The sequence below is a fragment of the Uranotaenia lowii genome, chromosome 3, assembly GCF_029784155.1.
Source record: "Uranotaenia lowii strain MFRU-FL chromosome 3, ASM2978415v1, whole genome shotgun sequence".
In the NCBI taxonomy this organism is placed as follows: Eukaryota; Metazoa; Arthropoda; class Insecta; order Diptera; family Culicidae; genus Uranotaenia; species Uranotaenia lowii.
In genome coordinates this window covers 190,019,306-190,031,768 of record NC_073693.1, presented here as the reverse complement: position 1 = coordinate 190,031,768, position 12,463 = coordinate 190,019,306, and the positions used below count along the sequence as shown (strand labels likewise).

The 12,463-nt window shown below is 39.9% G+C and overlaps 4 protein-coding genes and 1 long non-coding RNA gene across 5 annotated transcripts in view; 4 read left to right on the top strand and 1 right to left on the bottom strand.

Annotated features, from left to right (window-relative positions):
• Positions 1-492: 492 nt before the first annotated feature.
• Positions 493-1,247, top strand: LOC129754829 (uncharacterized). The gene is made up of 3 exons (XR_008739114.1): positions 493-682; positions 751-842; positions 901-1,247. It is a non-coding gene; the product is annotated as an uncharacterized LOC129754829 (long non-coding RNA).
• A 1,564-nt stretch (positions 1,248-2,811) lies between these two features.
• Positions 2,812-4,848, top strand: LOC129754807 (solute carrier family 35 member F6). The gene is made up of 5 exons (XM_055751051.1): positions 2,812-3,112; positions 3,186-3,333; positions 3,564-3,717; positions 3,874-4,161; positions 4,221-4,848. Exons 1-5 carry the CDS (start codon positions 3,036-3,038, stop codon positions 4,697-4,699), a joined length of 1,146 nt encoding a protein of 381 aa, XP_055607026.1. The 5' UTR covers positions 2,812-3,035; the 3' UTR covers positions 4,700-4,848.
• A 479-nt stretch (positions 4,849-5,327) lies between these two features.
• LOC129754813 (E3 ubiquitin-protein ligase RNF149-like) lies at positions 5,328-5,889 on the bottom strand. The gene is made up of 2 exons (XM_055751058.1): positions 5,604-5,889; positions 5,328-5,511 (listed from the first exon to the last, which is right to left on the bottom strand). The coding sequence occupies exons 1-2, from the start codon at positions 5,873-5,875 to the stop codon at positions 5,355-5,357; spliced, it is 429 nt and encodes a 142-aa protein (XP_055607033.1). The 5' UTR covers positions 5,876-5,889; the 3' UTR covers positions 5,328-5,354.
• Positions 5,890-6,432: 543 nt separating this feature from the next.
• LOC129754800 (MMS19 nucleotide excision repair protein) overlaps positions 6,433-12,463 on the top strand; it is a 36,788-nt gene continuing 30,757 nt past the window's right edge. The window contains exons 1-2 of the mRNA XM_055751043.1: positions 6,433-6,666; positions 6,721-7,454. Of these exons, the coding sequence (XP_055607018.1) occupies positions 6,579-6,666; positions 6,721-7,454 (822 nt within the window). The 5' untranslated portion in view covers positions 6,433-6,578. The remainder of the gene's footprint in view (positions 6,667-6,720; positions 7,455-12,463) is intronic.
• Positions 7,312-9,529, top strand: LOC129754805 (formin-J-like). The gene is made up of 2 exons (XM_055751049.1): positions 7,312-7,902; positions 7,999-9,529. The coding sequence occupies exon 2, from the start codon at positions 8,283-8,285 to the stop codon at positions 9,510-9,512; it is 1,230 nt and encodes a 409-aa protein (XP_055607024.1). The 5' UTR covers positions 7,312-7,902; positions 7,999-8,282; the 3' UTR covers positions 9,513-9,529.

The following is a 12,463-nucleotide window of genomic DNA, read 5'->3' as shown; positions in this document are numbered from 1 at the left end:
ATTAAGCAACAATTTTTCTTAACTCGACAAAGATAATAAAGTTATGCCTCAAACGATTTTATATAATTTAAAACAGCATTCTGCATGGTTGACTGGTGTACCGGAAAGTCACTCGTTGTTTACGTCTTTATGGACCTGTTAAAAAGTTACAGAATATAATTAAGTACATAACGAATTTGCTTGGCACGATTCAGCAACGTAAGAAGAAATTTGAGAGCCATTAACTTAATACATTTTGAATTATACTGTATTTGTTTTCTCCACTCGTGGAGTGTTCCACCGTACCCGATAAAAACAAACACAAATCCTCGCCAGTGTATTGCTACCTCGCTCACTCACACGCTCTCTCGCAACACTGGCAAAATTATCGGTGGGCCACCGTCCGTAAGCAGAACTCCGACAGGTCAAAACCAGTGCAACACCGTCCGAATAAACAAACAGTTTGACAGCACCTAGTGGTGCACCAGTGCAACACTACACACTCATTTGGCGGAACACATCAAATTTGTAAAAATGACCCATTATAACGAACCATCGTGATCTGTCAAAAAATGTGTCAATTTGTCGGTTCAATATTACACATGTTTTAAAACAGCCCGAGTACGCTTCAGGAAGTGTAGTTTTAGATGTTATAAAAACTTCAACCGCATGTTTTCATTTGGTAAATTGATGGTGACTCGTGGTAAGTTTCGGAATTTGTATCAAAATATATATTTAATTTTTTTTAAATATAAATGACCGTTGTTACAGATCCATCTGGAGCCGCAAAGGATGTGGAAAGTCGCTTGGCAGATCGAAGACGGTAATTCTAGTTGGCACTTCGCCATCGGTCGTATTGAAAAGTAAGTTTTTGCAAATATGAAAGGTTTCCGAATAACCGAATAATTTACATTCTTTCAGCATGTCGATTCCTCAAGAAAATGAACCAGGGTCACAAATCCTATAGGCATATTCTGAACTCAGAGGGAAGTATGGAAAAAGCAGCCAAATTTTTCCGACAATCATTTTTTCCAAAAAAAGATATTAATGTTTTGTGAAATAAACTAGCAAATTTATTATTTGATTGTTTTCAGTTAATTTTTATAAAGTATTCCTTGCATTTGCGATCTTTCTCACTACAAAAATCGGCTCACATCCCCACCGAGCGCAAGCGTTTGAAATAATGTGTAAATTTGACCCGACGACTTGACGTACAGCCTAAGTACCTTATAAAGGGTAAAGGGGCTTTACATGAAAAAGGAGTTAACCCAGTCTTTTCCGATAACGGATCAAAACTACACTATAAGGGGTTGCGCCAAATGGGTGTGTAGTGCAACACTCGGCATAAACAAATACGGTATTAAAAAACAAAAAAAAACATGAAAATTAGTACATAGGTAGTACACGCTAACTTTTGGCTACCCCTTAACGAATACTTTTCACCCGTTATTCGATAAGACTGGGAGAACTCCTTTTTACGGATAAAGTCACTTTACCCTTTAAGGGGTACTCAGCATGATAACGCTTGTAGCGGATGAAAATTACCCCTTATTTGAAACGCTTGCGTTTGGTGGAGGTTTGTGTATTAGCTAAAAGCAATTTCGATTGCAGGGAAAAAATCAAACCAAATGAATAATATTTTATTTTGTTTATTCAAATGCCGATAATTGAAGACTCTAATTCTAATGAATCTTGACGACAGTCAATTTTTCCTATGAATAATTTGTTGGCACCGGATTGTTTTTTTGTGTTGGGTGGTGTGTATGTTGATGTTTTCAGGGGCTTTTTACGTAAATATAAAATAAGCCAATAGTATGCTGCGACATTTTTTCGGAACTTCTGCACCACTTTGTTTTCATATTGCGGTGAACCTTGGTGTGTTTAACCTGGAAAAGATATTCAACAACATTAAAAAACAATTCATGCTTTAAAAACGGCTTTAAACTTACATTGAGGCTGATAATTTCAACAAATGCACACTTCAATTATTTAAAATCAAAACACACGGATTTTGTTCGACTGGTTGTTGACAGCAAAGACACACGACACACTCAGATGCATCCTGAGTTTTAATTTTAAGGATTATTACCCGTATCTTTCAAAAATATTTTTTTATCATTTCAAGCGAAGACACGTGAAAAATGGAAAAGTTAGTTGAAAATGAAATGATTTAAGAACGATTACTCTAATCGTCACTATTCTTGTAATCAGAGCTGAATAATATCAACGATTCAGTGTATGATATTTGGCTATGCGGGATAGGCCGATACTGCGGTTCCTCCATCGTGTTTAATGTCCCTAAAATAAGATAAGAGATGATTAAAGACAAAATTTAAAATAAAAAACAAAAATCAATAAACTTACCAAAAACTTCTTTAACCACGTCAATTCTGTTTGAATTCTCTTTGTTTTTATTTGAGTTTGACCGGTCCTCCATTACGGCGTGCTGATGTTATGCTTGGAATGAAAATGAAATAAGCAAAATATTCAAAAAATATGAATTTGTTATACAAAAAAATCTAACCACAATCTTTCTGCAAAAACAGTTCGATGGAAAAAGTAACGTATCAAATGACAAGTTCCAAAGTAACCCTTTTTGAAGCGTTCGCTACTTGTTCGGAATAAAGGGTAATATTGATCCGTTATAATGACCCTTTATTTGACAGATAATGGAGGTTCCCAATAACGGGTCAATTTTACGCCTTTAAGGGGTAGCCAAAAGTTAGCGTGTACAATTGTGATTTTTTTAGTACAGTCAAAAAGTCAAAAAAAGAAAAATCGATACGCTTGGCACCACTGAACGCAACCGATGTTAAAACATCGCAATCGATAGTGATCGCCTTTTTGTACTCTGCCTGCAGTTGATGCAGGTCATTTTCTGCGTAGTGCCTAGTTGAATACAAGTTTTGAAATGTAAAATGTTATAATTTGTTTTATAATTGTGCTGTTTGAGTCTTTACTATATACATTCGTTTCGTTCTTTGATCTATCTGCATTCTGTCCATCGTTTTGTAGCTGTTATTGATATACAATCGAAAAAAAAGAAAAACTTAAAAATGGCTTGGACAAAATATCAAGCCATTTTAGCTTTTACGCTGGTGATAACGGGCTCTATCAATACTTTGAGTACCAAGTGAGTATCCGTTTGCAGTTTACATAGCGATAACCCCGAGAAAAAAAGGAATTATTTCAATAACTTTTCTCAGATGGGCAGATACCCTGCAATCAGAAAGCTCCGACGGACAAATACGTCCGTTCGAACATCCTTTTGTGCAGGCCTGTGCGATGTTTTTGGGAGAATTCCTTTGTCTACTGACATTCAAGGCCATTTATTATCATCTACGGAGGAAAAATGTAGGTATAGAATTCGATGGCAGCCAAGGCGTTGGCGTTGGCAAAGCATGGACATGATTTTTTGGGTCAACACATTAAATATCGTGTTGTATAAAATTGAACCAGATGCATTTTTGCATCTAATGTATGTCACCGGCATTTCTGCTGACTTCATCATGTTTAGCATTGCTATATGTGTATTCTATACAAATAACAGATAAGAATGAACCCTGAAATAACTCTGCTTCCAGAATGGTGCTGAAGATCGCCATGATTTGGTGAAGGGAAATCGTGAGTTCAGTCCATTCATCTTGTTCGTGCCGGCTATGTGCGATATGATAGCGACATCAATCATGTATGTGGGCCTCAACCTCACTTATGCTTCCAGCTTTCAAATGTTGCGGGGTATGTTTTCTTTTTATATATTTAAAGTACCTACAACAGGAATATGAAAAAACGAACGCTGTTTAGTAGGTTTTCGGGAAATATAAATTGCTATTTGTCACCGTTTAAAAAAAAAAAGAGAATTAAACCATTATACATTGTATTCTTTCTTAACAGGCTCCGTCATTGTTTTTGTTGGTATACTGAGCGTGGCGTTCCTGAATCGTAACCTCGTCAACCGAGAATGGATTGGCATCTTTTTCATCATCATAGGCCTCGGTGTTGTTGGCCTGTCGGACTTTGTATCCGATGATGGCGCTGGAACTAACTATACACGAAATAATATCATAACCGGTGATTTGCTTATAATTCTAGCCCAAATAATAACCGCTTTCCAGATGGTTTATGAAGAACGCTACGTAGCGGGATTGGACATACCAGCTCTTCAAGCAGTTGGATGGGAAGGTTCGTTTCCATTAGCAGATGAATATTTTTGGATTGTAATCTATTGTCTTGTTTTCCAGGTTTCTTCGGCTTCAGCATCCTAGGCCTCCTTTTGGCACCCATGTACTATATATCTGTTGGACCACCCTTCAATAATAATCCTCGTGGAGTACTAGAAGATTTGCCAGATGCTCTTACACAGATTGCCAACAATTATCAACTTATTATGGCTATCGTGGGTACGATCGTATCTATTGCTTTCTTCAACTTTGCTGGCATAAGTGTCACAAAAGAAATTTCTGCGACTACGCGTATGGTGTTGGACTCCGTTCGAACTCTCGTAATTTGGGTTATTTCTCTAACGTTGTCTTGGCAAAAATTTCATTACCTACAGATCTTTGGCTTTGCTGGCTTGTTGTTTGGCATGTGTTTGTACAATAATATATTGATACTGCAAACGTACGATCGCCTGCATAATATGATTGTACGAAGGGGTGATAATGGCGATGAACAAAACGAAGTTATCATCAACAGACGCGCTGATGAACCAGATTGTTAGACTGATATTATAACTAAAGAAATATCTTTAGTAAAATACATAGATTGTATTTTTCTGTTCAATTCAGTTCGACGACCTTAGCAAGCTTTTTGCCAGGTCGCATTATCTCATAAAGTACTGAATAAAGCATAAATAATTCATATTACAAACTGAAATTCTAATTTAGTTGATGGCAGCCCAGAAAAAAATCTATTATTTCTGATAAGGAATCTTATGTGCGGTTCAACAAAAGAGGAAGATTAATCTATTTTTTTGTAAGCTTGGTAAGTATTAAGTATTCATAAGTATTTCAAGTTTCATTTCATAATCATAGTGTAGTGATTTACTTTAGAAAGTTCAAAAACAAGTCTTTCACTAATGAACGGCAAATGGGCAACAACATATTAAATGGGCTGACATTGCATATACCTATTGTAGATTTATTCATCCGGTTGCGTGAGATTGAAGCCTCCGCGGTGAGCAAAATGGTAGAAGAAAACAAAAAGTTTTTTTTAGGTCAAAATAGAATAGATAAAATGGATTTACGTTTTTGAACATATAATAACTATGAAAGTAAGTTTCAAAATGTTATCTTTTTAATATGATAGTTTTCAAAAGATTAATTCAATAAAAAAAGAATGTATTGATATCGAGTTTGATTTCCAGTTATATTTCGCTAATTTAAACTATTTAAAACCATCCTACAGATCGGGCAAGTCTTTTTCACAATGAGCCATTGATTGATGCAGATTTCATGGAAGCAATGTTGGCATTCCAGTGTTTTCCGTTTATTGTTATACTTGATGCATGCTCGGCAAATCGCACAAAAGTTTCTAAAAAATACACACATTTTAAAATGATACCCAGTGCAGCTAATCAGCAGTTAACCTGCTTTGAAAAATATAAGGTACGCGCGTAATCTTACCGGTCTTCATCAACAGGTCCATTCCAGGTGACCCGGTTGTAGTTCGGCCGGAAACTTTCAGGATCCTCGTGCTGCTGCAGGTATTCGTATTCAGTGTAGTTGGCTTCACGCTGGAAAAACACCATCACTGTCGCCAGACTGGCCATTCCCAGTGAAATGAAGGAACCAATTGCTAGCATATTTTTCAGAGACATGGCGACATCATTTTGTTGAAGTTTTGTAGTTATCCTTTGTTTTGAGTGATTTTTCCTAAACCTATGACCATGATGCATCTTGTATGGTGGTCTCATTCTGATGATTGGCAAAAAGTATGGGTCGATCAGGGGTGTCAGGAGTCTTGGTTTTTCAGGATTTGTCCTGATTTTTGAGAAGAAGTCCTGATTTTTCAAAAACGCTTGAATTGTACTGATTTTAGAAAAATGACCTTTAAAATGTCCTGATTTTTTTTAAAATATCTAAACTATAAAAAAATTGATTGTTAAATGGTTAGAAAATCAAACAAATTTTTTATACAATAGTTTAATCAGATTAACCAATGATAATATTTGGTTCAAATAATATTTAAATAGTGTTTTTCGATATTAACTTCAGGCCATCCAAGGTTCTTCTCGCTTTAGTTGCATAATTTGAGGCGTCTTCAGCACCTGTATTTCGCCTTTAGTTATGCAATCTAAGCAGTGCTGCATGCTATTTTCATCAATTCAGTGGTGTCCAGAAAAATCCTGATTTTTTTCATCGCGGTGTCCTGATTTTTGTCAAAACCACCTGGCACCCCTGGGGTCGATTCACGAACAGTGACATTTCGCACGTCCTGCGTGCTCTTTGTTATTGTTTTCTTTGTGCTTCAGTTTTTCTCGTTGCTCGCGTTGGAGTTCGCATATCACACTGTGTGTTAGATCTATCTCAACTCTTTTCAATTTCAAGTGTTTAAAGCTCGTATATCATTGACCAGTTCGTGAAATATTCTTCTAAACGATGAAATTCCCATGGTCCCATTCGACATTAGTCGATGTTCTGATGAAAGATTCAAGCATCCATCATAAATGTGATAAAGTTTGCCATGGTGAGTATTGATAAAATTTATTTTCGAAGTGTTATAAAACTCATTATTTTTTAGATTTAACTGATAATAAACTAAGTCTTGCTGAGTTCGTGGAAGAGCTTGGACCGGGGTTGACCCACGAAGACAACGTTATTCGGATGAAAACCACATTGCTTTTATCAAATGTACTCACCAAACTTCCATCTAATTTGCTTAACGAAAATCAAATGGAGTTCCTAACGATGTTCTATTGCGATCGTATGAAAGATCATCATTCTGTTATTCCAGCCATCCTGGAAGGTCTATTAGCATTTGCTGCGATGGATAATTTGCCAAAAGGTTCTTCGTGGAAAATTTTGAACTCCCTTTTTCAGAACATTCCTTGTCAAAGTCAACCGAAAGATGACCGTACCAAGTACTTTCTTATTGTAAAGCAGTTGGCTGATAAGACCCCAGAAGAGCTTCAATCGGTTGGAGTGGATTTCGTATACGGAGTTATTGGCGCAATCGACGGGGAACGCGATCCTCGTAACTTAATTTTTCTGTTTGACTACATGCCAACGTTTTTAAAGCGCTACTCGTTGTTCCATATGACCGAAGAAATGTTTGAGGTATTCGCCTGCTACTTCCCGGTAGATTTCCATCCCAATCAAGATGACCCGGAAGCAATCACTAGAGATTCGCTGTCACAAAAACTGGAAAACTGTTTATGTGCTTGCAACAGTTTTGCGGAACACTGCATCCCTTTACTGGTGGAGAAAATGGAGAGCGATTTAGATGTAGCCAAACTAGATTCTCTACGCTTATTGGTAATTATCGATTGACACTTTACTATTGTTTGCTATTTAATGTGATGCTAGGATTAAAATAGGGAAAAATGTTATGAATAATGTTTTGTTTTTAATGAATTAGGCAGAGAATTCATAAAAGATGTCTTTATTAAGTAATGGAGAGAGTGGAAGAGAAAATTTAACTATAAACTTAATTTAACGATTACTGCGACGTGCGTTATTCCGTTGCTAAGCATCAAGTAGCCATTGGCCACCCAGATACAATTTACCGCCCAAAATCGCTATTCAATTTGTATTTTTTAAACTTGGATGTTCTCCAAAAAATTCACATCTAATCTGTGTTGGCATCAAAGTTCTACCGTTTCACTGAAAACAACATCACATTATTATCCTAACGATAGCCAGAAATAAAATATTTTGTTTTTCGTTTCCGGAAAAATTTTCAAATTCGACGCCTGTTAGCAAAGTAAGCTCCTAGTGCATAAAGGGTTTTTGTTTACTAGATATAGTATATATTTGACCTAGAATCGTCTTGAAACGATTTTTCTATTTTCGTAAAAAGGTTTGCATTTGAAATTTTCCGATAGTTGTTGTTTCTTGAAGCATTTAGTAATGGGCGGTGATTGGTATGTAAACAAAACTGCTGATTCCTAATGACCGGTCAGCGGTTTCGCACAATTTCTTTGATTTTTTCGCATGTAGTAAGTTATAAGTAGTAAGTTATAAGTTCAGTTCTTTCTCAGCCTTTGGCTAGATCGGTCGTTCTTTTCTTGCGCTCCAGATTCTAGTTTGAAAGGCTAAAGTTATTTTCTCTATGTTTGCTAAAGTTCGGTGCAAAGTATAGCAATGAGTCCATCTCCCGGAGATCACCCGGGTCGAACAATACCAGAATGGCTAGATCCGCAAAACTTGCATGGCCACCTTTTCTATATGTTTCTCAAAGCTAGTGATGGACATACACTTCCCAACCCGTTTTTGGTCGGAAGGTCGATAGAAAAACACGTAGGCAAGATTGAGGGAGCGTTTTTCGATCGCATCAGGAAGTGGTACGTGTTGAAACTACGAAATATGGACCAAGGAAGAAAGCTGGAAGAAATGAAGAAGCTCATCGATGGAACTCCCATAGAAATCGGTAGTCATCCCAATTTGAACCGACGTAAGTTCGTTGTTAGTTGCGGCGAAGTTATCGACATGACCGAGGCGGATTTGTTAGCCGAACTATTGTCACAAAAAATTACCGAGGTCAGAAGAATAACGAAGAAAACTCCAGCTGGCATAATCGGCACACCGACTTTAGTGCTAACGATAAACAGCACGGTCATCCCTGAATTCGTGAATTTCGGTCTCCTCCGAGTCCGAACGCGTTTGTACATCCCACAGCCACTACTATGTCGTCAGTGTTTCTCCTACGGGCACCCGAAGAAGCGATGTCCGAACGAACGCGCGTGTAGCATCTGTTCTAGCCAAAAACACGATAGCAGCGAATGCCCTGGCAAAAAATTTTGTCGCACTTGTCAATCACACGAGCACTCACCAGCCGAACGTACTTGTCCGAAGTGGGTTGAAGAATCCACTGCTCTTCGGATAAGCGCAGAACAAAATTTATCGCTTGCCGCAGCTCGTCAACAAATTAAAAACAACAACAATATCAAGATCAGCTACGCGAACATCACCCGATCAAGTAAAGAAAATGGAACTCTACACCGCTTAGAAAAAAATCAACAGCAAGAACAACAACAACCAGAAAAGCAACAACAAAAACAACCACAAAAACAACAAGATAACACCACAAAACAGCAGCATCCAAAACGTGATCATACAACTGTAGCATCGGGACAACCAGCTATTCCACCGACAACCCCGTCACCCCCTCGTAAGAAAACCCCTTCTTCTGCTTCTCCATCTGACTCCACGGACAAAGGAGTTGGACAAGAGAGTAATGTGTCAACCTCTGCCGCAGAACGGCAAACTAGTCTTAAGAATCCCACCTTTTCCCCCAAACTCCATCCAACATCCTCCAACCCTTTCCAGCCCCCTAGTTTTAAATTTAAATTAAAAAAGAACCCCGGCACATAAAAACTTTGTTAAAGTAAACGGCCTAATAAAGATAGTTATAGTTAAAAAAAAAAAAAAAAAAGTTATAAGTACCTAATAGGTATTCAGTTTGATTACGACAAAAAAAGAAGTATTAACACTAAAAGTAACTATTAGCAAAACGCGTGTGGTTTATGAGAGTAGTCAGAGTGAAGTGAACATTTATTTAAAACTTATTGCATAGCCTACTGACAATTCTTATAATTCATAGGTTACTTATTCAACATCCCCCTCATAACCTGAATTTTCTAAACCTAGGGCTCTGGATGCTTCGAAGAATTTAGGAGCTCGAATGCCTTTCGTTAGGACATCTGCTTTCTGAAGATTGGACGCAACGTGGAATATTTGAATCGTCTTCTTCTCAAGTTGCTCCCTTACGAAGTGATGTCGTAGATCAATGTGTTTGCTTCGGGGCGAGTATCCTATTTGCTTCTCAGCTAGACAAATGGCACTTCGGTTGTCACAAAATAGTGGTACCGATTTGCCTATTCCGAAGACCTCTTTCCGGAATCCATGCCACCACAAAGCTTCTTGCGTAGCTGCGGATAGGGCCATGTATTCCGCTTCTGTAGTAGAGAGTGCCACCGTCGGTTGTCTTCTGCAACTCCATGCTACAGATCCTCCGGCAAACAGGAAAGTGTATCCAGTAATGGACCGTCGAGATTCTGGGTCATTGCCCCAATCAGCATCACTGAAACCTTCGAAAACTGCTTCTTTCTGCTTCCGGTAGACCAACTTCTTCGCCTTCGATTGTTTCAGGAACCGTAAGATCCGTTTCGCAGCAGTCCAGTGTGCCTCACCTGGATTCGAACTGAACGTACTAACCATGTTGACTGCATACGCAATGTCTGGCCTCGTACATTGCGCAACAAACTGAAGACCACCAATGAGCTCTCGAAACGGAACCAGCTGCATTACTTGCTTCTTCTTTTCGGTGTCAGGGCACATCGATTTTGACAAACGTTGATTTGGATCCAGTGGAGTCGAAACCGTGTTACAGTGGACCATTTTGAACCGCTCCAACAATTCATCGATGTACCTTTCTTGGTCCAGCATAATTGCGTCGTCACGTCGAGTAATTCTTATGCCAAGGACCTGCTTGACCTCTCCCAGGTCTTTCATCCGGAACATGGACATCAGCTGCTTCTTCACTTCCACAAGTCTGGCTTCGTCGCTCGAGAAGATGAGAAAATCATCAACATAAACCGCTATGATTAGAACCTGCTTTCCGTCGACTTTGTAGTATACACACGGATCGTAACTGGAACGTTTCAAGCCAAGTTTCTTCAACTCCGTGTCCAGCTTCAAGTTCCACACTCGGCTGGCCTGCTTCAAACCGTACAGCGCTTTTCGGAGACGACAAACTTTCTGGGGATTATTCTGGTCCACGAATCCCTCGGGCTGCTGCATGAATATTTCCTCCTCGGAAAGCTCCCCCTGGAGGAATGCTGTCACCGCATCCATCTGATGAACATGCATCCCAAACTGCGCCGCTACTGCCAGCAGATACCGAATGCTGGCGTACCTCACCACCGGAGAATACGTCTGGTCATAGTCCACGCCATGGACTTGGGAGAATCCTTTTATAACGAGCCTCGCCTTTCGTCGTTCAACCGTACCGTCGCCATTCATCTTGGTCTTGTACACCCATTTACTTTTGAGTGCCTTTCTGCCGGGTGGCAGATCGGATAGGTCCCACGTCTCGTTCAACCGCAACGCTTCAATTTCTGCTTCCATCGCCGCCTGCCACAAACCTCGGTTGGTACAAGTTGTGGCCTCATCGAACGATTTCGGATCGTCAGCTCGCTCGTCGTTGCCAATTGTCTGAGACGTTGGAAAAATTTCAGGACGTACACTACAACTCATGTCAAAATCAAGATACTTGCCTGGAGGTTTGCGCTCCCGTACGCTGCGCCTGACAACATCCTTCGGTTGATCTTCTTTATGCGTAGGGAGCGCGGCGGGCGTCAAGGTCTCGTTGGCACTGTCAAAGTCGGTCGTTTCAGCGTCGTCACTATCACCATCTTCAATTGTGATATCAGCATCTTCCGGGACCATCGCATCATCTTGAGCACATTCAGAATTTGCTCTTGAGGCTTAAATTTCATCAGGACACCAAACTTGTTCTTCAATTACTAACGGTACCTTCTGTTTTTCAGCTTCCGGATCCAAACTCAACGATGATTTACATGCTTCACTGACGAAAACCACATCTCGGCACACCACAACCCTTTTTGCTCTCAGGTTGTATATGCGCAATCCCTTCGACTGTCCAGCGTAACCAACAAAAACACCAGGTTCCGACTTCGGGTCCCACTTTTGCCTCTTCGCTTTTGGCACGTGGCACATCACGTCCGACCCGAACACTCGCAGCTCGGATAAATCAGGTTTCTTGCCACTGAACCGTTCTTCTGGCGTGACACTCAAACCCTTCACTGGTGACCTGTTGATAATATATGCCGCCGTTGATACTGCTTCGGCCCAAAACGGTTTCTTCAATCCTGCATCGAATAGAAGACATCGCGCCTTCTCAACGATCGTTCGGTTCATCCGCTCTGCAACCCCATTTTGCTCGGGATTGTACGGAACCGTAGTTTCATGCAAGATCCCGTTTTGCCTCAGGAACTTTTTCATGGCATGGCTGGTGTATTCCGTTCCATTGTCCGTCCTCAATCGCTTCACCTTGCGGTTGGTTTGATTTTCTACCAGGGCTTTAAAATCGATAAAACTTGCTAAAACCTCTTCTTTGGACCTCAGGAGGTATACGAATAACTTGCGGCTCGCATCATCGACGAAAGTTAAAAAATATCGACTTCCGCCGATCGACACGTTTTCCATCGGACCACACAAATCGCTGTGTATGAGATCCAACAACTCCGTCGCCCTCGTCCCGGTATGCCGGAACGCTTGACGATGATGCTTTCCCTGGAGAC